This window comes from Equus quagga, unplaced genomic scaffold (genome assembly GCF_021613505.1).
Source record: "Equus quagga isolate Etosha38 unplaced genomic scaffold, UCLA_HA_Equagga_1.0 252_RagTag, whole genome shotgun sequence".
Lineage (NCBI taxonomy): Eukaryota > Metazoa > Chordata > Mammalia > Perissodactyla > Equidae > Equus > Equus quagga.
The window spans coordinates 1,906,020-1,929,742 of NW_025799860.1; the positions used below are offsets into that span (position 1 = coordinate 1,906,020).

The 23,723-nt window shown below is 36.4% G+C and overlaps 1 protein-coding gene across 3 annotated transcripts in view; it reads left to right on the top strand.

Annotated features, from left to right (window-relative positions):
• LOC124233821 (rab3 GTPase-activating protein catalytic subunit) overlaps positions 1–23,723 on the top strand; it is a 126,300-nt gene that overhangs the window by 32,530 nt on the left and 70,047 nt on the right. For 2 of the 3 annotated variants that reach the window (XM_046651054.1, XM_046651055.1), the window contains exons 4-5: positions 17,258–17,390; positions 20,165–20,243. In XM_046651054.1, the coding sequence (XP_046507010.1) occupies positions 17,258–17,390; positions 20,165–20,243 (212 nt within the window). Of the gene's footprint in view, positions 1–17,257; positions 17,391–20,164; positions 20,244–23,723 lie in introns of those variants that run through there. The other variant, XM_046651056.1, reaches the window with a different exon arrangement.

Below are 23,723 nucleotides of genomic sequence, written 5' to 3' on the forward strand. Positions count from 1 at the left end.
TCTATTGAGATGATCATGTGGTTTTTGTTTTTCATTTTGTTGATGTAGTGTATCACGTTGATTGACTTGCGGATGTTGAACCATCCCTGTGTCCCTGGTATAAATCCCACTTGATCATGGTGTATAATCTTTTTGATGTATTGCTGTAATCGGTTTGCCAAAATTTTGTTGAGGATTTTTGCATCTATGTTCATCAGTGATATCGGCCTGTAGTTCTCCTTCTTTGTGTTGTCCTTGTCAGGTTTGGGGATCAGAGTGATGTTGGCTTCATAGAATGTGTTAGGGAGTTCTCCATCTTTCTCAATTTTCTGGAACAGTTTGAGGAGAATAGGTATTAAGTCTTCTTTGAATGTTTGGTAGAATTCTCCAGAGAAGCCGTCTGGTCCTGGACTCTTATTTTTGGGGAGGTTTTTGATTATCGTTTCTATTTCCTTACTTGTGATTGGCCTATTCAGATTCTCCATTTCTTCCTGATTCAGTTTGGGGAGGTTGTAGGAGTCTAGGAAGTTGTCCATTTCTTCCAGGTTGTTCAATTTGTTGGCATATAGTTTTTCATAGTATTCTCTTATGATCCCTTGTGTTTCATTGGTATCTGTTGTGATTTCTCCTCTCTCATTCCTAATTTTATTAATTTGCGATTTCTCTCTTCTTTTCTTGGTGAGTCTGGCTAAAGGTTTGTCGATTTTGTTAATCTTTTCGAAGAACCAACTCTTTGTTTCATTGATCCTTTCTATTGTCTTTTTTGTTTCAATATCGTTTATTTCTGCTCTTATTTTTATTATTTCCCTCCTTCTACTGACTCTGGGCTTTGTTTGTTCTTCTTTTTCTAGTTCTGTTAGGTGTCATTTGAGGTTGCTTATGTGAGCTTTTTCTTGTTTAGTGAGGTGAGCCTGTATTGCGATGAATTTCCCTCTTAGGACTGCTTTTGCTGCATCCCAGATGATTTGGTATGTCGTGTTCTCATTTTCATTTGTCTCCAGATAATATTTGATTTCTTCTTTAATTTCTTCAATGATCCATTGTTTGTTCAGAAGTGTGTTGTTTAGTCTCCACATTTTTGCACCTTTCTCTGCTTTTTTCTTGTAGTTGATTTCTAGTTTCATAGCATTATGATCAGAAAAGATGCTTGATATTATTTCAACTCTCTTGTATTTATTGATGTTTGCTTTGGTTCCCAAAATATGGTCAATCCTTGAGAATGTTCCATGTGCACTTGAGAAGAATGTGTAACCTGCTGTTTTTGGATGAAGTGTTCTATATATATCTATTAAGTCCATCTGGTCTAATTTTTCATTTAATTCTATAATTTGCTTGTTGATTTTCTGTCTGGATGTTCTGTCCATTGGTGTTAATGGTGTGTTAAGGTCCCCTACTATTATTGTATTGTTGTTGATGTCTTCTTTTAGTTCTATTAAGAGTTGCTTTACAAATTTTGGTGCTCCTGTGTTGGGTGTGTATATATTTATAAGTGTTATGTCTTCTTGGTGGAGAGTCCCTTTTATCATTATATACTGTTCCTCTTTGTCTTTATCTGTTTTGCTTTGAAGTCTACATTGTTTGATATTAGTATAGCGACACCTGCTTTCTTTTGTTCATTATTAGCTTGGAGTATTGTTCTACATCCCTTCACTCTGAGTCTGTGTTTGTCTTTGGGGCTGAGGTGTGTTTCCTGGAGGCAGCATATTGTTGGGTCTTGTTCTTTGATCCATCCTGCCACTCTGTGTCTTTTGATTGGGGAGTTCAATCCATTTACATTTAGAGTGATTATTGAGATGTGGGGGCCTACCACTACCATTTTATGTCTTGTTTTCCGGTTTTCTTCAATTTCCTTTGTTTCTCGTCCCATGGTTTAATCTGTTCTGATGAAGAGCTGCTACTCTCTGTTGTTGTCCTTCTACTTATCTCCTCTGCTCTTGGTTTTGTAGCCCCTTTCCTTTTTTTGACTTTTCAGGAATGAGGGTTTTCCTGAGGATTTCCTGAAGAGGAGGTTTTGTGGCAATGAACTCCCTTAATTTTTGTTTATCTGGGAAAGTTTTTATTTCTCCATCGTATTTGAAGGATATTTTCGCTGGGTAGAGAATTCTTGGCTGTAGGTTTTTGTCCTTCAGATTTTTGAATATATCATTCCACTCTCTTCTAGCCTGTAAAGTTTCTGCTGAGAAATCTACTGATAGCCTGATGGGGGTTCCTTTGTAGGTTAGTTTCTTTTGCCTGGCTGTCCTTAGTATTTTCTCCTTGTCGTTGACTTTTGCTAGCTTCACTACTATACGCCGTGGGGTTGGTCTTCTTGCATTGATAAAGTTTGGAGATCTATTGGCTTCTGTCACCTGAAGATCCATCTCTCTCACCAGATTTGGGAAGTTCTCAGCCATTATTTCTTTGAATAGGCTTTCTGCCCCTTTCTCCTCATCTCCCTCTGGTATACCTATAATCCTTACGTTGCATCTCCTAATTGTGTCTGATAATTCTCGGAGAGTTTCTTCATTTCTTTTTAGTCTTACTTCTCTCTCTTCCTCTGCCTGCAGCATTTCTATATTCCCATCGTCCAAATTGCTAATTCTTTCCTCCATATTATCAGCCCTACTGTTCAGTGCATCTAGATTTTTCTTAATCTCCTCTATTGTGTTCTTCATTTCCAGTATTTCTGTTTGGTTCTTCTTTATTATATCAAACTCTTTTGTGACATAGCTCCTGAACTCGTTGAGTTGTCTATCTGAATTCTCTCTTAACTCATTGAGTATTTTAATGATGGCTGTTTTGAAGTCATCGTCATTTAGGTTATATATCTCATTTTCTTTGGGATTGTTTTCTGTGTATTTGTTATTTTCCTTCTGTTCTGGAGATTTAATGTACTTTTTCATATTGCTTGATGTTGTAGATTTGTGCCTCCTCATAGAGATAGAGTTTAGTTGCTCCTTCCACTTGTTTCTGCTGGTGTGGTGGGGGAGCAGCTGTTTATACTGCACCAACCAGGAACCCTATCCGCAGTTGCTAACTGGGCCTGGGCCCCTCCTCGTAGTCACAGTGGTCCTTTGGATTCCCTCTTCTGCCGTGGGGGCCATCACGGAGGGGCTTCAGGCTGCTGGTGCCTACTGTTGCAGCCCACCTAGACGTGCTCGCTCCTTGGGGTCTGCAACGGTGTTATGGGCTTTTCCAGCAGCCAGGGGTAGGATCACTTATATTTGCCGCTCCGTCACTGTCGGCACCCACAAAATCTCACTTGTCCACTGTGGGTCGCAGCAGAGCTATTGGCATCTTCTACAGTCTGTGGTTAGCTCACCTAGCTATGCTACTTTTGTCCCGGGGTCTTCCAGCCTTGTGGCTCCCTGATGGGTGCTTTCTACTAGTGCTGTGCAGAGGCTTTTCCTGAGGCTTCTGTGAGCCTGTAGGGTTTCCCCCTAGGCTACAGAGCTGGGTCGCTGGAACTCCACCCAGCCCCAGTCCTGTTCCCCAGGAACTCGGGGAGCCCTTTGCCCGTCTGGGGGATAGCCGGAGATCCTGATTTCAGTGGTAGATGGTCAGCTGCTGCCCTGCCTGATATTCTCCTCTCCAGGACCCTCCCGGTGTTGTGGATGCTGGGTGTGGCCCCTCCGCTAATGGCAGACAGAGAGTTTTGTCTGCTGCCCAGGCAGAATTCTGGAGCTTCCCCTCCAGGCACGGAGCCGGCCTCTGAAGCTTCACCCAGCCCCAGTCCTCTCCGAGATCTCTGGCAATCCCTAGCCCCACGGGCGGGCAACGGCAGCTGGGGGTCACCTCGCCCTCTGGGATTCTCTCCGGGACTTTCCTGGAGTTGTGAATGCTGGGAGTGGCCCCTCCGCTAATGGCAGACAGAGAGTTTTGTCTGCTGCCCGGGCGGAACTCTGGAGCTTCCCCTCCAGGGCGTGGAGCCGGCCTCTGGAGCTCCACCCAGCCCCAGTCCTCTCTGAGATCTCCGGCAATCCCTTTCCCCACCGTGCAGGCAGTGGCAGCCGGGGGGGCCGCCGTACCCTCTGTGTTTCTCTCTGGGACCCTCTGGCCGCCATGAACACTAGGCGGGATCTCCCCATCAATGGCGGGGCGAGACTCTCCCTGTGGGCTCAGGTGTGTAACTCTAGAGTTTCCCTCTGCATTTAGGAGTAATTGCGGGGGGTTTAGGTAGGGTTCTGGTCACCTGTTTCCACCGTCGCTCCTCTGGCGTGTGCTCGCTCCTGCCCTAGGTGTGTGTTGATATTCTGAGGGCGTCCGTTGGAAGAAAGCCGCTTGCAGGTACTAGGCTGTTCGGTTGGGGTTGGAGAGTTTTCACCTATCTCCACCTCCTCCCGGAGGGAAGTCTGTCCGCCTTCCGATGTATAGTCATGTGGGTCTCTCAGACGTCCTGAGATGCTATCTGGATATCCTTTGTTAAGCGATGAGTGTCCAAATAATTGTAGACTCGAAGGGGGAGAGACAAAGAGGACTGCTCACGGCGCCATCTTGGATCCTCCCCTAGTCTTCAAGTTTTTAAAAGAATGCTTATGGAATTTAGGGGAAATGTAAGAAAAGTAAGTAGACATTTTTAGACTGTATAGAGAAATATTTTGGGGCACGATATGTCATGTGGGCTAGAAGGTTGTCCTGTGGAGTCAGTTCCCCAAAATTGTTTTCCCTGTCTTTTCCATTTTCTACTTTTGAGCCCCAAATCTTTTCATTAAAATTTTAAAAGAACCTTTAATTTCAAAAATAATGTAACCAAATCAAATGATGTATATATTTAAGAAGTGATAATTTCCTCCTCATCACCTCCCTTTCACTCTTCTATTTTCCAGAACTAACAACTTTTAAGTTTGATATTTTATCCCGTGTGTGCACATTATACCTTTAAAGAAAAGGTAATAGGTCTTCTACTGTAGCTGACTTTTTCTTTTAACTTTATATTTTGTTGGCTTTTCCCTGAGGTGGGACGTAGACATCTTTCTCATTATTTTAATGCTTGCATTGTAGTCCATTGTGTGTATGACTGTATCATAATGTGTTTATGGATATTCCTATGAAGGATATTTAATAGTTTCCAATTTTTGCAGTTACAGTACTGAGGTAGTAAGCATTATTATACATACATTTGCATACTTGTATGAATATTTCTATAACCGACTTCTGAAAGTAGAATTACTAGGTCAAAGGGGGTGTAATTTTTATTTTTGATAAATAGAGCCTTGTTTTCCACCAAGATAATTGAATGTACTTATGCTCTCCCCATACATGGTATCTGAAAGCACCCATTTTCTCACTCCTCCAACACTATTTTCATTATTTTTTTGTCAATATAAAGAGACTAAAGCTAACTTTTACTTATATTTTCCTGAGCACTGGTGAGATTGAGTGTTCATGTTTATTAGACATTAGAACTTCCCTTTTGATTGCTTGTTATATACTCTCACTGATTTTCTGCTTTCTTACTGAATTGTAGAAGGACTTTTATGTTTTTATCAATGTTAGCTCTGTATTGCAAATGATTTCTGCAGTCTGTCGTTTTTCTTTTAATTTGAATGTGCTTTTTGTCTTATAAAAGCTTATTTGTTTTTCATTTTATAAAATACATAATAAAACTTGTAAATAAAAATCTGCCATTTTGGGGACTGGCTTGGTGCGTAGTGGTTAACTTTGCATGCTCCGCTTTGGTGGCCTGGTGTTCTCAGGTTCCGATCCTGTGCATGGACCTAGCATCACTTGTTAAGCCACGCTGTGTCAGCATCCTCCATAGAAAATAGAGGAAGACTGGCACAGATGTTAGCTCAGGGCCAGTCTTCCTCACAAAGGGAAAAAACCTCCCATTTTAACCATTGTTAAGTCTACAGTTCAGTGGCATTAAGTGCATTCACATTGTAGTGCAATGATTACCACAATCCATATCCAGAACTTTTTCATCATCCCATACTGAAACTCTGTACCCATTAAATAATAACCACCTCATATAAGAGGAATCATATAATATCTGTCTTTTTGTGTCTGACTTGTTTCATTTAGCATGTCTTTAGGATTCATCCATGTTGTAGTATGTGTCAGAATTTCCTTCCTTTTTAAGGCTGAGCAATATTCCATTGCATGTGTATACTACATTTTGTTAATCCATTCATTCATCTGTTGATGGACAGTTGAGTTGCTTCTACCTTTTGGCTATTGCAAATAGTGCTGTTATGCACATGAGTGTGCAAATATGGGTTTGAGTCCCTGCTTTCAATTCTTTGGGGTATATACCCAGAAGTGGAATTGCTGGATCATATAGTAATTCTATTTTCAAGTTTTCAAAAAGCTGCCATATTGATTTCTACAGCACTACACCAGTTTTCATTTCCACCAGCCTGCACAAGGGTTCCAATTTCTTCTCATCCACACGAACACTTGTTTTCTGTTTGTTTTTGATAGTAGCTGTCCTAATGGGTGTAAAGTGGTAGCTTATGCTGGTTTTGATTTGCATTACCCTAATGATTAGTGATGTTGAGCATCTTTTCTTGTGCTTATTGGTCATTTATATATCTGCTTTGGAGATAATTTTGCTTGTTTCTAATGGGGTTGGTTGTTAAATTCTAAGAGTTCTTTATGTATTCTGAATATTAATCCCTTATGTGATATATATAATTTGCAAATATTTTCTCCCATCCTGGGGGTTGCCTTTTCACTCTGTAGACAGTGCTCTTTGAGGCACAAGTTTTGATTTTATTGAAGTCCAGTTTATCTATTTTTTCTTTTGCTGCTTGTGCTTTTGCTGTCATGTCCAAGAAATTGTTGCCATGTCCAGTATCATGAAGATTTTACCCTGTTTTCTTCTAAGAGATTTATAGTTTCAGGTCTTATGTTTAGATTTATATATATATATATATATTAGAGTTAGAATTTTTGTATATCTAGTAAAGTAAGAGGAGTTTATATTTTAAAGTAGTCTCTTCCTTTTTGACTTCTAGATTTCATGTACAAAGGGCCTCATGATCCTAAGATTATACATTTATGCTTCTCTATTTTTTAGTACTTATTCTTTTAAAGACAGATTTTTTTTCTTTTAACATTTAGGTATCTACTTAGAATGGACTTTTGTGAATGAAATGAGATTTATCTTTTTTTTCCTTATTGGATAGCCAACTTTTTCTTAACTATCTATTAAATATGTTCCTTTTACCATATACTAAGTTCCATATATACTGGGGTCTGTTTGGAATTTGAAAATTGTTCCTGTAAATATACCGTTTTATTTTAATTACTGTAAATTTATTGTACATTCTGGTAGAACAAATATCCCCCCATTGTTTTTCTTTTTCCAAATTTTTCTTAGCTATCCTTACACTTTTATTCCTGCATATTAATGTTTTTTCTTGGCATGAAGACAACTTGATCATCTATACTCAAAAATAAGCGTGTATATATATATATATATATATATATGTATATATATTCCATTCAACAAAGTAGTTTGAAACAGTCTTTGAGAAGTCTTATAAATATAGTGAATTAATAAATAACTTTATAGTTCTAGTAAGTACAGTTCTAATGTTATATTTTTTGTTTAAAATGACTTTAAATTGAATAGTAACTATGATTAGACCTACTTTTTTTTCAAGTGAAGTATAATTGACATATAACATTATGTTAGTTTCAGGTGTGTGACATAAATGATTTGATATTTATATGTATTGTGAAATGATCACCACAATAAATCACCAAACATAGTTAAAAAAAATTTTTTCTTATAATGAGAACTTAAGGTCTCCTCTCTTAGCAACTCTCACATATGCAGTACAGTATTATTGACTGTAGTCACCTTGCTGTATGTTATATCCCTGTGACTTGTTTATTTTATAACTGGAAGTTTGTACTTTTTGATCTTTTTCACCCATTTCCCACCCCCTTCCTCTGGCAATTGCTAGTCTGTTCTCTATATCTATGAGCTTAGTTTTGGGGGATTCTTTTAGATTCCACATATAAGAGAGATCATGTAGTGTTTGTCTTTGTCTGACTTATTTCACTTAGCATAATTCCCTCAAGATCCATCTATGTTGTTGCAAATGGCAAGATTTCATTTTTTTATGGCTGAATAATATTCCATTGTATAACATACCATATTTTTCTTATCCATTCATCCACTGTTGGACACTCAGGTTGTTTCCACATCTTGGCTATTGTAAATAATACAGCAATGAACATAGAGATGCCTATGTCTTTTCGAATTAGTGTTTTTGTTTTCTTCAATTCCACAAGTGGAATTGCTGAACCCTATGGTAGTTCTATTTTTAAGTTTTTGAGGAACTTCATACCGTTTTCCATAGTGGCTGCACCAATGTACATTTCCACCAGCAGTGTACAAGGATTCCCTTTTCTGCACATCACTGCCAACGTGTTATTTTGTGTCTTTTTGATAATAGCCATTCTAACAGGTATAAGGTGATATCTCATTGTGGTTTTGATTTGCATTTCCCTGATGATTAGTGATGTTGAGCATCTTTTCATGTTCCTGTTGGCCATCTATTTTTCTTCTTTGCAAAAATGTCTGTTCAGATCCTCTGGTCATTTTCTAATGAGATTATTTGCTTTTTGCTATTGAGTTGTATGAGTTCTTTGTATATTTTGGATATTAACCTCTTATCAGATGGATGATTTGCAAATATTTTCTCCCATATGGTAGGTTGCCTTTTCATTATGTTGATTTCCTTTGCTGTGCAGAAGCTTTTTAGTTTGATGTCATCTCACTTGCTTTTTTTTTTTGCTTGTGTTGCCTTTGCTTTTGGAGTCAGATCCAAAAATTCATTGCCAAGACCTGTGTCAGGGAACTTACCACCTATGTTTTTTTTCTAGGAGTTTTATGGTTTAGGGTCTTACATCCAAGCCGTTTATCTATTTTGAGTCACTTTTATGTATGGTGTAAAATAGTGGTCCAGTTTCATTCTTTTGCATGTAACTATCCTGTTTTCCCAACACCATTTATTGAAGAGATTATCCCTTCCCCATTGTGTATCCTTGGCTCCTTTGTTGGAGATTAGTTGAATATATATGAAGGGGATTATTTCTGGGATCTCTATTTTGTCCCATTGATCTGTGTGTCTGTTTTTATGCTAATACCGTACTGCTTTGATTACTATAGTTTTGTAATATAGCTTGAAATCACAGGGAGCATGATGCTTCCAGCTTTGTTCTTTCTCAAGATTGCTTTGGCTATTCAGGGTCTTTTGTGGTTCCATGCAAATTTTAGGATTGTTCTGTTTTTGTGAAAAATGCCATTGGACCTACATATTAATTTTAAAATAAATTGTCAGATTCCTCTCTAAAAAAAGCCATTTATAAATGCCAATTGTTTATAAGTCAAGGATTGTCTTAAGTTCCGTTCACTTAGTTTTAAATTGTGAATGTCTTTTTCTCCAAATTTATCCAAACGGCAGGAAAATATGCATCCTAATGAAAAAAGTACATCCCTTGGCAACTTCTTTCCAAGTTCCTGGCTTTTAATTCTAGCAATTCACTCTCCCTCCTTTCTCCTTTCCTTCCAGGTATTTTAAAGGTCTGTAGATATTTTTGGAGTAAGCCTGGTATTTCCACAAGTGCTGCTTGTGTTTGGGCCTTGTCCTAGTTGTCCATCAATGTCTAGGTATTGCTCTAAATTTACACCAGAATCTAGTGTCCTCTGTTCTTCGTATTTGTGGCCATTGTTGTTATTAGACTCCTGGCCTTCTTACCCATGACAGTTAATTATGCACAGGTGACACTGAGAACCAATGTGGTTGATATTATGTATCTTAGATTCTAAGTATGTGTCAAAGGGGCCAGCTTCTATTGTTAATTTGGAATTTTTTACATCACTTCTGAATTTTTGATATTAGCACAATGGCTAATATTTGTTGAGTGCTCACTGTGTCCTAGGCACTTTCTAAGTACTTTATATGTATCATTTCATTTAATCCTTAAATACAGTTCTAGGAGATAGGTACTATTATTATTATTCCCACTTTATAGATGGAAATTGAATGCACAGAGAGAAAAGTAACTTGTCCAAGATTACTTAGCTAGTAAGTAATAGAGCTGCTCCATGAACTGAAGAGGTATACCCTAAGATAAAGCCTTCCCAGTGTAATCACTGGGCTGCACTACTTTCTGACTACCTTTTTTGCTCACCTCTCCCTGCTTTCACCTTCCCTACCCTTAGCTTTTTCCCATTTCTTCTTTCCTTCCACTGTGTTCAGAAGAATTCTCCTAAACTGATAGTGTCATCATGTTACAAGCCTACACAGAAGTCTTCAATGCCTCTCCACTGCCTGCAGGGTAAATTCTAAACTCCTAGGACTGATAGTGATAGGCATCTGTGGTCAGGTCACTCTCTACTTTCTCCACCTTTTTTCCTCTGTTCCCCTATAGGAAAGTTTAGCTGAATTGGTCTGTTTCTTCTCTAAGTTTGATGTCTAATTTCCTGCCCCAGACCCTTGTCTGTTCTTCCTTATCAGTCTTACCTTACCAAAAGGCTAACCAAGGTCCAATGTCATGAGTGAATCCAATTCTGACTCACTCAGCTGGCATTTACCCAACCATCTTCTTAAGTTCTGACCCATATGTTGTTCTCCCTCCTTATTTTGTTCTCATATGTACTGTTGAATTTATATATATATTTAAATATCTATACATACATACATATATACATGTGTACATATATGTGTATATATATATACATCTGTATACATACATACATACAAATATATACAGGGCCATAGTGGATCAAATTCTGGCTTTACCACTTAGTAAGATTAACTTTGGACAAGTGTTTTTTAGTGTCTGAACCTTTTCTCATCTATAAAATGGGGTTGAACATCTTTTCATGTTCTTATTGACTATTTGTATATCTTCTTAAGAGAAATGTCTGTTCAGATCCTTTGCCCATTTTTAAATTGGACTATTTGTCTTTTTGTTATTCAGTTGTAAGAGTTCTTTATATATTCTGGATACAAGTCCCTTAAGAGATGTATAATTTGCAAACGTTTTCTTCCATTCTCCATATTGTAGAATGTATCATTGTGGGTGGTCTTTTTACTTTCTCGATGATATCTATAGTTTTTTCTCTTACATTTAGATCCACGATCCATTTTGAGTTAATTTTCAGGCAAGGAAATGGTCCAGTTTTATTCTTTTACATGTGGATATCCACTTGTCCCAGCATAGATGACTTTTTAATATTTGTATTGCAATAGTGCAAACAGTCATAAAGATTTCTTTCATCAGTGGATGAAAACTTTAGTTTTTAGCTCTATACCAAGTGGTTGTCTACTCTGGCTGCACATTAGAATCACTTGGGGAGCTTTTGAAAACTTCTGGTGTTTAGGCCACAACCTCAGAGATTCTGATTTAATTGGTGTTTTGTCGAACCTAGTTATCAGTACATTTTTTAAGCCTGTTGGGTGGTTATTGATTCTAATGAGGTTGAGAATCACAGCTCTATGCTCGTCAAAAAAAGACATGGAAAAAATCCACTATTTTTTTATACTTTAGTATATTTTTCTCCTTTTCAATAATGTGTTGCTTTTGTCAATCGAAGAAAAATTTTTTATTAATTTGTTAAACAATTTAAATTTATACTTTTAAAATGGAAGATTATATTTTTACATGGCAGACTGTTTAAGATGTGAAATTAGGTTCTAGTAACCAATAAATCCTAAAGATAACTTGTGTTTAGGTGTTATAGAAAATCTCTTAATCCAGGAAGGCAGTGAGATTACCTGTCTGTGTTTAACCTGTGCATTGAGAAAATAAATTTCACCAAGAACTCAACAAAAGGACTCTGATGTACGTATGTTAATTCAAGTCAAAGAATACCTTTTAGATTGAGTTGTGTGGTTTTCAGGTTGCTAGACTAGATCACAGTGTATATATTATCCAAATATATGTAATATATTGTAATATATGTAATATGTTTGGATAATATCCTGGTGTATCCCAGCACCTTTGGGACATATGGGGGTTACTATGAATATTGAACAAAGGTAGTTGCTAAGGTAGTTATTAAGCATGTAGGCGCTGTTAAGTTTTAGGCTGCAAAGAAGAATAGAACATAAGTCTTTGCTCTTCACAATCTAATGGAGAAATGGATATATAAACAAATGATTAGAATATGATGCCATTCTAGTGATTTGAACAAGACACTGAGAAAGAATCACTAATTTGCTTGAAGAGAATCAAAGCAGATTTTCTACAGGAATTAACATTTAGGTTGAGTTTTGAAGAATGAATAAATAAAAGTATGCTAAGAGAAATAAGAAAAGAACAGAATAAATAGCTTATGCACAGGTGTGAAAGAGAAAACACACCTCTGGGAAAATACAAGACATGCATGATTGTAACACAGGGAAGATGGATGGTAGCTGTGGGAGATAAAACTGGAAAGGGGTGGGGCCAGATCTGTGGGCTTTATATTTCTACCACTGTAGGTACATGCCACTGTTAGAGGTGCTTCTGATGACCCATTTGTGTATTAAGTTATGATACATTTTTACATCCCTTTTTTTGTCAATTTTTGTTTTGTGCATAATATTCATAATACATTGATACAGTAATGCTTAATTTTTAAATAAAAATATACATACATGGAGATGTATACTCAAAAATGTTTACTGATAGAATACATGATTAAAAATCTCTAGAGACCACCAAATAGGTTATGGAAAGCCATTAAAGTATTTTAAAGAGCTGGAACAATATCAGATTTATATTTTAGGAAGATAACCATGTAGAAGGATTATAGGTAGAGATAAAGAGACCAGAGGAAAGCTGTTAAAATAGTCTAGGCCAGATATTGTGAAGGGCTCAACTAAGAGAATGATCTTTATCTTGCTGAGGTCTTGGGCCCTTCAGAGTTCTGGCTCAGAATATATTTTGGTTACCTAAAGCTTATTGAGTAAGTTGAAAGATAAGTGGAAAGGATTGTTGGGTCCAGTTCTGATGATGTTTAGTGCATGTTGTTCTTGCATAACTGCTGTTACCCTTTTTTTTTTTGAAAAAGAACATTTTCCTCTCCCTACCCCTTATATTTTCCTCAGAAGTTATAATTTTACCCCCATCTCCTTATCTCTTTTTTAAGGGGTATCTTACTGATTTTTTTTCTTTGTTAGGTTATAATTTACACATAGTAAAATGTACAGAATTCGAATATACAGTTTGTTTTAACAAATGTATGTACCCATGTTACCACCATCTAAATAAAAATATACAACGTTTTCATCATCTCAGAAAGATTCCTTGTTTCTCTATCCAGTCAATCCCAGAGGTAACCACAGGTCTTATTTCTTCCACTAGATACTAGTTTTGCCTGTTCTTGAGCTTCAAATAAGTGGAATAATACACCATACACTCTGTGTCTGACTTTTTTGCTCAACATAATGTTTTAAAAATTCATCCATGTTACACATATCATTCTTTGTATTGTATGACTGTATCACAATATGTTTATCCCTTCTCTTGTTGATAGATATTTAAATCATCTCCATTTTTTGACTTTTTAATAAAGCTGCTGTGAACAATTTTGTGAACAAAGAACGTTTTTCCTGAGTATATTCTTAGGAGTGGAATTGCCAGGTCTTATGTTCAATTTTATTAGAAACTGCCAAACTGTTTTCTAAAGTGGTTGTACCATTTCATGTTCTTAGCAATGTATGAGATTTCAAGTTGCTCGACATTCTCTCTGACAGTGGCATTGTCAGGTTTTTATTTTTAGTCATCTTACTGGATGCGAAGTGGTGTCTCGTGGTTTCAATTTGCATTTCGCTGATAACTAGTGATATTGAGTAGTATCTAGTAGTTCATTACAGTTAACTGTTTATTGGTCATTCATAGCTTCTTTTGCTAAGTCTCTGTTTAAGTTTTTTGGCTCATTTTTCAAAAAAAAATTAGATTGTTTAGTTTTAAAAATTATCCTCGTATATCCTGGTTGTGAGTCCTTTGTCAGATATACTGTAGTGCCCTCTTATCCATGTTTTTGCTTTCTACTGTTTCAGTTACTCGTGTTCAACTGCAGTCTGAAAATAATAAATGGAAAATTCCAGAAATAAACAATTCATGAGTTTTAAATTGCAAGGCATTCTGAGTAGCGTGATGAAATCTCTTGCCATCCCATCTAGGACGCAATGTCACATTACCTACATCACTCATCTCACTTCATCACATCACGTAGGTGTTGTATCATCTCACATCACATGAAGAATGGTGGGTACAGTAAAAAAGGTATTTTGAGAGAAAGAGACCAGATTCATACAATTTTTAATATGGTATGTTATAATTATTCTATTTTATTATTGTTGTTAGTCTGTTACTCTGCCTAATTTATAAATTAAACTTTATCATAGGTATGTACGGATAGCAAATAACATAGTATTTATAGGGTTCATTACCGTCCATGGTTTCAGGCATCCACTGAGGGTCTCGGAATGTATCACCTGCAGATAAGGGGATCTACTGTATGTATTTTGAGTCTTTCCTCCAGCCTATGGCTTCCCTAATTATTTTCTTAACTGTCTTTTGATAAGCATGTTTATTTTAATGAAGTTCATTTTCTCAGTTTTTAATTTTACTGTTAGTGCCTTTTGTGTCCTCTCAAAGGAATCTTTGCCATCTCAAGCTTGTGAAGATATCCTCCAATGTTTTCTTCCATGTGACTGTCTTAGTATTCCAGGACCATTTGTTGAAAGACCATCTTTTCCATTGCAGTGGCTCCTCTGTTGTAAAATGAAGTATAAGTGTGAATGTATTTCTGGACTATTATGGATCTATTTGTCTTTATGCCAACACTATACTGTCTTAAATACTTTAGCAAAGTAAATCTTAAAATTAGGTAGTATATTTTTCATCAAAATTATTTTAGCTATTCCAGGTCCTTTGGATTTTCATATTGGTTTTAGAATCAGCTCATCAGTTTCTATGAAGTACCTCCTGCGATTTTGATTAGGATTGTGTTGAATTTGTAGATCAGTCTGTGGGAGAATTGAATCTTTACAGTCTTGTGTCTTCCAATTCATGTACATGGTATATCTCTATTTAGGTCTTTAATATCTTTCAGCAATGTTTTGAAGTATTTTTAGGAAGAGTTCTTGTTCATCTTTCATTGAGTTTATTCCTATATGTTTGATTTATTTTTGATGTTGTAAGAGTGGTATTTTTTAAAAATTTTATTTTCAAAGTGTTTGCTGCTAGTATATAAAAATACAGATGGTTTTTGTATGTTGACCTTGAATTCCACAACTTCATAGACTCATCAGTTAGTTTTAGTAGTTTGTAGATTCCTTTGGATATTCTATGTATATACTCAAGTCATCTATGAATGCAGGCAGTTTTCTTTCTTTCCAGTCTATATGTTCATTTCTTTTTATTGTCCAGGTCCCTCAGAAGTTATTTTTGATGAATCATTAGGTTAATTTTGAACTAGAGTTGTCGTTTCTGGTTCTAATCATAAATATACATCATACTGGAATTTGGTGTCAAATGACTATATCACAATGAAATTGAAAGAAGGAGCTTAGAGTGTTGTTTTTCAGTTGAGCTGAATTATCTTAAAAGGGTATTTTGGAGACAGAATCTGGATACCTCTTTATTGAATACAACCAGATCTTTCTTGAGATAGCTGTTGGTAAGGTTGACACTGGTGCCCAGAATCCAGGATTAGGGTGAGATAATGGTTTCTTTATATTATTTAAAAAGATTATTTCAGCTTTTCTGCAAGCTTGAAAAAAGGGGACTTCTCTCTTTTTCTGGACTTTTCCTCCTTCCTTAGTTTTAGCCTTAGCTGCTGTATAGTGGGCATTTCTCCTAGCAAACTGAGCTCTTATATGTATCATTATATTATCACAGTTAGAAACTTTTGATATGGGCCATGTATGTTTTAATTTAACACAGGTTAACCTCACTTTAAAGAAACCCAACATATAAAAAAATCATAGTTTCGGATATGTATCATACCTGGTGATTAGTCTCCTAATAAAAAGATTGCTATTTGATGTATTTACATAATAGGATATCCTAAGGACGTTTAAAATATGATTTAACTCAATTCAGAATTGTAAATACCTTGCCAAGAACAAGGGTAAAACATTTGGGTATTACATGTTAGGTATGGTCATGAAAAACACTTTTTAGAACCTCAGTAACTCACAGAATCATTGCTTACATATTTTCTGTATAGTTTGAGATTATCTGTGCTTGGCGCGTTGCTGGGTTGGTGTTTCTTGCCTCATAATGATGCTATGTTGTAATGACTATATACCTCTCCAGTGGAAAGGATAGCTGTGGGAGATTAGAGGCCCCGTGGGCAAAATCCTTTTTTGTGGTTTTGTTGTACAGGTAAAGATGCTCTTTGGAACTTTTAATTAAAATGTTTTCCAGGGGCCAGCCTGGTGACGTAGTGGTTAGGTTTGTGAGCTCCGCTTTGGTGGCCTGGGGTTTGCAGGTTGGGATCCTGGGTATGAACCTACAAACCGCTCACCAAGCCGTGCTGTGGCGGCATCCCACACACAAAGTAGAGGAAGATTGGCATGGATGTTAGCTCAGACACAATCTTCCTCAAGCAAAAAGAGGAAGATTGGCAACAGATTTTAGCTCAGGGCCAATCTTCCTCACCAAAAAAAAGATTTCCAATCAAGAAGTTGCAGCTTGAATGAAAATATTTGAATGCCAAAGCTTGATAAAGAAGCTTGCAAAAACCTGATAAGCAAATAAGTGCTACAGATGTCATGTTGCTTAAATTGATCCTACAAATTGCTTTTTTATGAAGCAATTTCTGATATCCAGTAATGCTGTGTGCCACATCATGATATTACATTTGAGATTTTTTAAATAAAAGTATATTTCATTGCCATGTATTTTTTAAAATTTATAACATTTAATCATTTTCAGTTAAAAGTTAGTTATAGAGATTCTGCTTAGTAGAAAGGATTTTTTTGTTTTTGTCTTTTGCATGTGAAGAGGCATGGGATTTACTGTATATTCATTATTTTCTACAGAGACTCGTCACAAAAATTATAATTTTGTAAGTCACTTGATAGTTAATATTCTAGGGGAATTTTCTTTTCTAAAGGAACAATGTGACAAATCATTTATAAAATAACTTCCTCTTGGTTTTATTCACTTATGTATTTTTCCTTTTTCTTTCATTATGTGGAGAATGGCTATAGGATGAGACTTTTAGATTAATGGGCAGGAAAAGAGGAAAAAGATTTCTGTGGTTAATAAACATATAATGGTAACTGTTGAATACTTTAAGGTGGGTGTTTTTCCATTTTATTGTTAAATACAGGGTGTATTTACTTCTGGCACATGGGAAGAGAAATCAGATGAAATTTCCTTTGCTGATTTCAAGTTCTCAGTCACTCACCATTATCTTGTACAAGAATCCACTGATAAAGAAGGAAAGGATGAAGTATTAGAAGGTAAGTTTTTACTATGTGTTTTTAAACTCTTGACTTGTATGACTGATTATAATTTTGAATTATGGATTTAGTTTCCTTAATTAAGTAGTGTCCTCTGGAGATGTTTTACATATGCAAAGTTGTTTCACCCCATCTGGAGTATGATCTTTTCAGAGGAAGAATCATTCATCTTAGAATTAATTAAATCAGCAAATATTGAGTGCCTAGTGTGCTGGGTGCTCTGCTAAGCTCAATTGAACCCAAACTTGAAAGAAATGTACATTTCTTTTCCTACTAGAGTGGGAGAGTTAAAATCTGTAAGTAAGTAATAGTAATTGGAGACAGCAGGGAATAAGTGCCATCCCAAAGCACGCAATTCTACTGGAATTCAGAGGAGAAAAGATACTTTTAATTGGGAGAGATCCGAGATGGTGTTATGGAAAATTAAGCAACTAAGTTGGGTTTTGAAGGATTAAAAAAAATGTTATTTATTGATTAGTCACTGTAGTGTTTTGGATATACCCCATACTTTGGAGACATATAAAGTGGATTAAAATTCTGGTTTTTCTGATTACTAATTACTTGACCTTTCTAAACCTGAATTATCTCCTTTGTAAAGTGAAGTAGTACCCAGAGTGTTAATGGGAAGATTTAATGAGATACTGTACATGAGCACCTGTCTTAGTACCTGGCCCGTGGTACTCCTTAGTAAATGGTGCTTACAGTTGTTAATAGGTCACATCATCCAAAATCTCTGTAAATGATGCTTATGGTTGTTTATAGGTCAAATCATCCAAAATCTTTGTCCTGAGGTGTACTAGTGTATAACAGTGAGTGAGCAAAGGTATTGAACAAATAACGAATTTTGAAGCTGTTGGTCAAATACCCTTCTTTGTTACTAAGAAAATAAATATGCAGAATGTGTGTTAAAGGTTTTCTGGTCACTTGAGGGCATTATGCTAAGTGAAGTAAGTCAGACAAAGAAAGACAAATACTGTATGATCTCAATTATATGTGACATCTAAAACAAACAAAACAACCAAGCTTGTAGATACAGAGAAGATTGGTGGTTGCTGGGGGAGGGGGGAGGGGTGGAAAAATGGGTGAAGGGGGTCAGAAGGTACAAGCTTCCAGTTATAAATAAGTCATGTGGACGTAATATACAGCATGGTGACTTAATAGTTGATAATACTGTATTGCGTATTTGAAAGTTACTAAGAGAGTACATCTTACAAGTTCTCCTCACAAGAAAAAAAATTTTTTTGTAGCCATATGATATTAGATGTTAACTACACTTTTGTGGTGATCATTTCACAGTGTATATTATTATCAAATCATTATTTCGTACACCTGATATATATGTTATATGTAATATAATGTTATATGTCAGTTATACTTCAATAAAAAATTTTTTAAAAAGTTTTTCTGGTCAAAACATTACTATTTGTAAGTGTAGGCCTGAAATATTTGTGCCTTTTCTTGTATAGGAATAAAATTATATTACTTTTTCTATTATATATATTCTTCTTGCAAGCAAAACAATTAGGTAGCATCTACATTCAGATTTCATAAACTAGGACAGATACTATTGACCATGTATACGCATAGGTAAGACAATTAAACAGCAAAATAAGATACTGGAATATGAATATGTGTACTTTAGGAGTAAGGGGAAGAGTGAAATATATGCAGCTGTTGGGAAGTCTGATAATGGCCCAAAGGTTTCTGGGTCCAACATTCTGTTGATTAATAAAGGAGACTGTTCAAGGTAGAGAAATATTAAGTGCTGTTAATGTGAAGAAAGATCATACATAAAGGAAAAGCTGTTGTAATAAGGAGGCTTAGAATCAGTGTTTCTGGAATGAACAGGTGATAGGGACTGTGGTATGAGAGAAGATGAATGGATTTAAGATAGTTAAGGCATTTTGTTCTGTGTGTGTATATATTGTGCAGTTTTAATTTGGTTGTGATTGAAGCTGAAAGTAATGGTAGAAGTTACAAGATACAAGCAAACCATCAGCTCACTTGATTTAGAGATACACATTTAAAATCATTGTGAGAGGTCAGAAGATTTGAGCACTGATCTTTTGTTTCATTGGAGTTGCTTAATGTTTTAGTTAAGTAGAGCATCAAGTCATTAGTGTCCTATTTATTCTTTTTGCAAATTAACCAAATACAAATCTGCTAAGCAATTATAGCTATACAGCAGAAGGAAGTATTTTTATAAACAAGTATTATTCTTCATGCTTTAAATTTATCATGCATTTATGAATGGTCATCATTGATGTTAGTATCTTATTATGGATATGAATGCAAGTGCTTAAAGATATATGAGTTATAAGTGGGAAGCTGGTTAGTGGTTTTACAAGAACATTTAAGATGGCCAGGGACGAGCAAAGGCTAGCCATGGAAGGTGTTGCAGAGTTGACAGACTTCTAAGTAGAATTTTGAAATAGAGACAAGGGCACAGGCCAAGAAGAACAAATAAAACAAGGCTTTCTGATAAGAATGAGGAATTGTTTGAGTCATGACATAGAAGAAAGGAAAATATTATAAACATGGGAATGATTTTTTTTTTTAATAGCCTGGCTTTTTTTGAAGAAAAGTTATTGAGAGAGAGAGACATCCCCCTGCCCACAAATCTTACAGTTAGCCCTAAATATGAATCTTTAAGCAAGTGCAAAGCTACATGGACTAGCAAGATATGCTATATAATATGATTTCTATAAATCGTATTATAAAATTCTGCCTTAGAATGAACATACTAACTTTTTCATTATCAAATGTTTTTATAGATGTTATTCCACAAGCTATGCAAGATTTGCTGTGTATGAATAATGACTTTCCTCCAAGAGCACATTGCCTGGTAAGATGGTAGGTATACATTTTAGTCAGGTAATTTTTAGTTTGTGTGTCAGGGAGGCCCCAAGGCTGACCTCAGGTTCGATGGTTTGCTCAGAGGACACACAGGACTCAGTTATAGTCGAACTTACTGCTATGATTTATTGTAGTGACAGCATGCAAAGCAAAGTCAACAAAGGAAAAAGGTGTCTGAGGCAAAGTTTGGAGGAAGTGCAAGTGTTTGAGTCCTTTGCTTGTTGAGTCACACAAGACCTGCTTAATTCCCTCAGCAACAAGTTGTGACAACATCATACATTGTCTACCAGGGAAGCTTGTTAGAGGCTCAGCTGTCAGAGGGTTTTTAGTTGGGGGCTGGCACCTTCTGACTGGTATATAACAAAATTTCAGACTCCCAGAAAGAAAGTAGATGTTCAGTATAAACCACCTTGTTTGTACAAACAGTTTAGTTAGGGTGGTAGTGAGAACTCTCCCCAGATCCAGGTTCCCAGATGCCATCCATAGGTCAGCCTTGCAAGCAGGGCTTTCTAAGGATAGCAGTCATAGGCCTGCTGTTAACTCTTTTCTGCACAGTAGGTGTCATAATCTAGGGTAGTGCCTAACTATCGTTCTGATGACCAGCATAGAACACTTAAAAATCATAGAAAACTTAGTACGTGTTGTTGGAAATTGAATTGAAATAAAATGTTGATCTTAGTTATGTGATAACATCAAAACTCGCTTATGTTTATATTATATATGTGATACATTAATATAAGAGCCACATCACATTTAAAAGATTATGGGGCCCGCCCTGTGATGTAGCAGTTAAGTTCGCACGTTCCTCTTCAGCAGCCCGGGGTTCACCGGTTTGGATCCCAGGCACACACCTACACACCACTTATCAAGCCATGCTGTGGCAGGCATCCCACATATAAAGTAGAGGAAGATGGGCACAGATGTTAGCTCAGGGACAGTCTTCCTCACACAAAAAAAAGTCATAAACAAAAGACAAACAACCTAATTAAAAAATGGGGAAAGGATCTGAACAGACATTTTTCCAAAGAAGATACAGACGGCCCACAGGCACATGAAAAGATGTTCAACATCACTTACTATCAGGGAAATCCCTACAGTGAGATATCACCTCACGCCCGTCAGAATGGCTATTATTAAAAAGACAAGAGGGGCCGGCCTGATGGCGCAGCGGTTAAGTTCGCACCTTCTGCTTCGGCGGCCTGGGGTTTGCCGGTTCAGATCCTGGGTACAGACATGGCACCACTTGGCAAGCCATGCTGTGGCAGGCGTCCCGTATGTAAAGTAGAGGAAGATGTGCACAGATGTTAGCTCAGGGCCAGTCTTCCTCAGAAAAAAGAGGAGGATTGGCAGCAGATGTTAGCTCAGGGCTAATCTTCCTCAAAAAAAAACCCAAATAAATGTTGGAAAGGTTGTGGAGAAAAAGGAACCCTTATACACTGCGGGTGGGAATGTAAACTGGTTCAGCCACTATGGAAAACAGTATGGAGATTGCTCAAAAAATTAGGACTAGAACTATCATATGATCCAGCTGTTCCATTTCTGGGTATTTATCCAAAGAACATGAAAACACTAATTCAAAAAAATATTTGCAACCCCTGTGTTCATTGCAGCATAATGTACAATAACCAAGACTTGGCAACAACCTAAGTGTGCCCAACAATGGATGAATGGGTAAAGAAGATGTGGTCTATATATACAATGGAATACTACTCAGCCATTAAAAAAAAGATGAACAACAAAAAAAGATGTTGCAACAACATGGATGACTTAATTTCGCTTAGCAAAATGGAGAAACATGACTTCTCTAATATGTGGAAGATGAAAACAACAACAAACACACACATATAAATTAGATTGGTGGTTACTGAGGGGTAAGGGCGAAAGGAGTAAAAAGGCACTGTGTATGGTGGTAGATGCTAATTAGTCTGGGTGGTGAACTTGATATAGTTTACACAGAAGTCGAAAGATGATGTACACCTGAAATTTATATAATGTTATGAACCAATGTTACCCCAATTAAAAAAAAAGAATGTCATAGAGATGGAATCATATGGTAACCATTGAGACTGGCTTATTTCACTCAACATAATGCTTTTGAGATCTGTTGAAGTAATTCTTTATCAACAGTTAGTTACTTTTTATTGCTAAGTAGTATTCTGTTGTAAGGATATACCACAGTTTGTTTACTCATTCACCTATTAAAGGATATTAGGATTGTTTCTAGGTTTAGGCATTTGAATAAAGCTGCTATAAATATTTGTGTAGAGGTTTTTGTGTGAAAATACCTTTTCAGTTCACTGAAATATCTAGGGTGAGATTGCTAAGTCATATAGTAACTGTATATTTAATTTTATGAGAAATGGCTAAACTGATTTCCAGAGTGACTACCATTTTGCATTCCCACCAGCACTGTAGGAGACTTCCAGTGCTCTACATGCTCCCCAGCACTTGGTGTCAGTATTTTTATAGTAGCCATTCTAATAGGTGTATTGTGTTTCCCATCCTGGTTTGGTTTTTTTGATTTGTTTTTTTAGTGAGGAAGATTGTCACTGAACTAACATCTGTGCCAATCTTCTGCTATTTTGGAGAGGATGTGGGTTGCTGCCACAGCATGGCTGGATGAGTGGTGTGCAGGTCCACACCAGCAAACCGTGGGCTGTCAAAGTGGAACACGTGAACTTAACCACTACACCACTGGGCTGGCCCCTCTCATCGTAGTTTTAATTTGAATTTTGAACATCTTTCATGTGTTTATTTGCCATGTATATACACTGATAGACTGTTCAAGTCTTTTGCCCACTTTTTAATTGAGTTGTTTGTTTTCTTACTGTTGAGTTTTGAGAGTTCTTTGTATATTCTGAATACACATATTTTCTCCCAGACAGTAGCTTATCTTTTCATTCTCTTAGCATTTCCTTTTCTAGAATAAAAGTTTTTAAATTTGATCAATCCCATTTCATCAATTTTTTACTTTATGAATCATGCTTTTGTTGCTGTGTCTAGGAACTCTGTACCAGCAGGTCATGGAGCTTTCTCCTATTTTTTAAAATAAACTTAAAAATTTTTTTGATTTATTTTATGTTTACAGAAAAACTAAAAAATTTTTGGTTTATTTTAGATTTACAGGAAAAGTTGCAAAGATAGTACAGACTGTCCTGTTAGACTCTTCACCCAGCTTCCCCTATTGTGAACAGCTTAGGTTACCATGGTACCTGTGTCAAAACTGAGAAACTAACATTGGTACATTAGTATTAGCTAAACTTTATTTAACTAGTTTTTCCACTAATATCCATTTTCTATTCCTGGATCCCAGCTAGGATAGCACATTGCATTTAGTCATCATGTCTTCTTAGTTTCCATAGTCACTGATGTGTGAAAGTTTCTCAGTCTTTTCTTATTTTTCATCACCTTGAAAGTTTTGAGGAGTACTAGTCAGGTATTTCATAGAATCTCCCTCAATTTGGGTTTGTCTCTGGT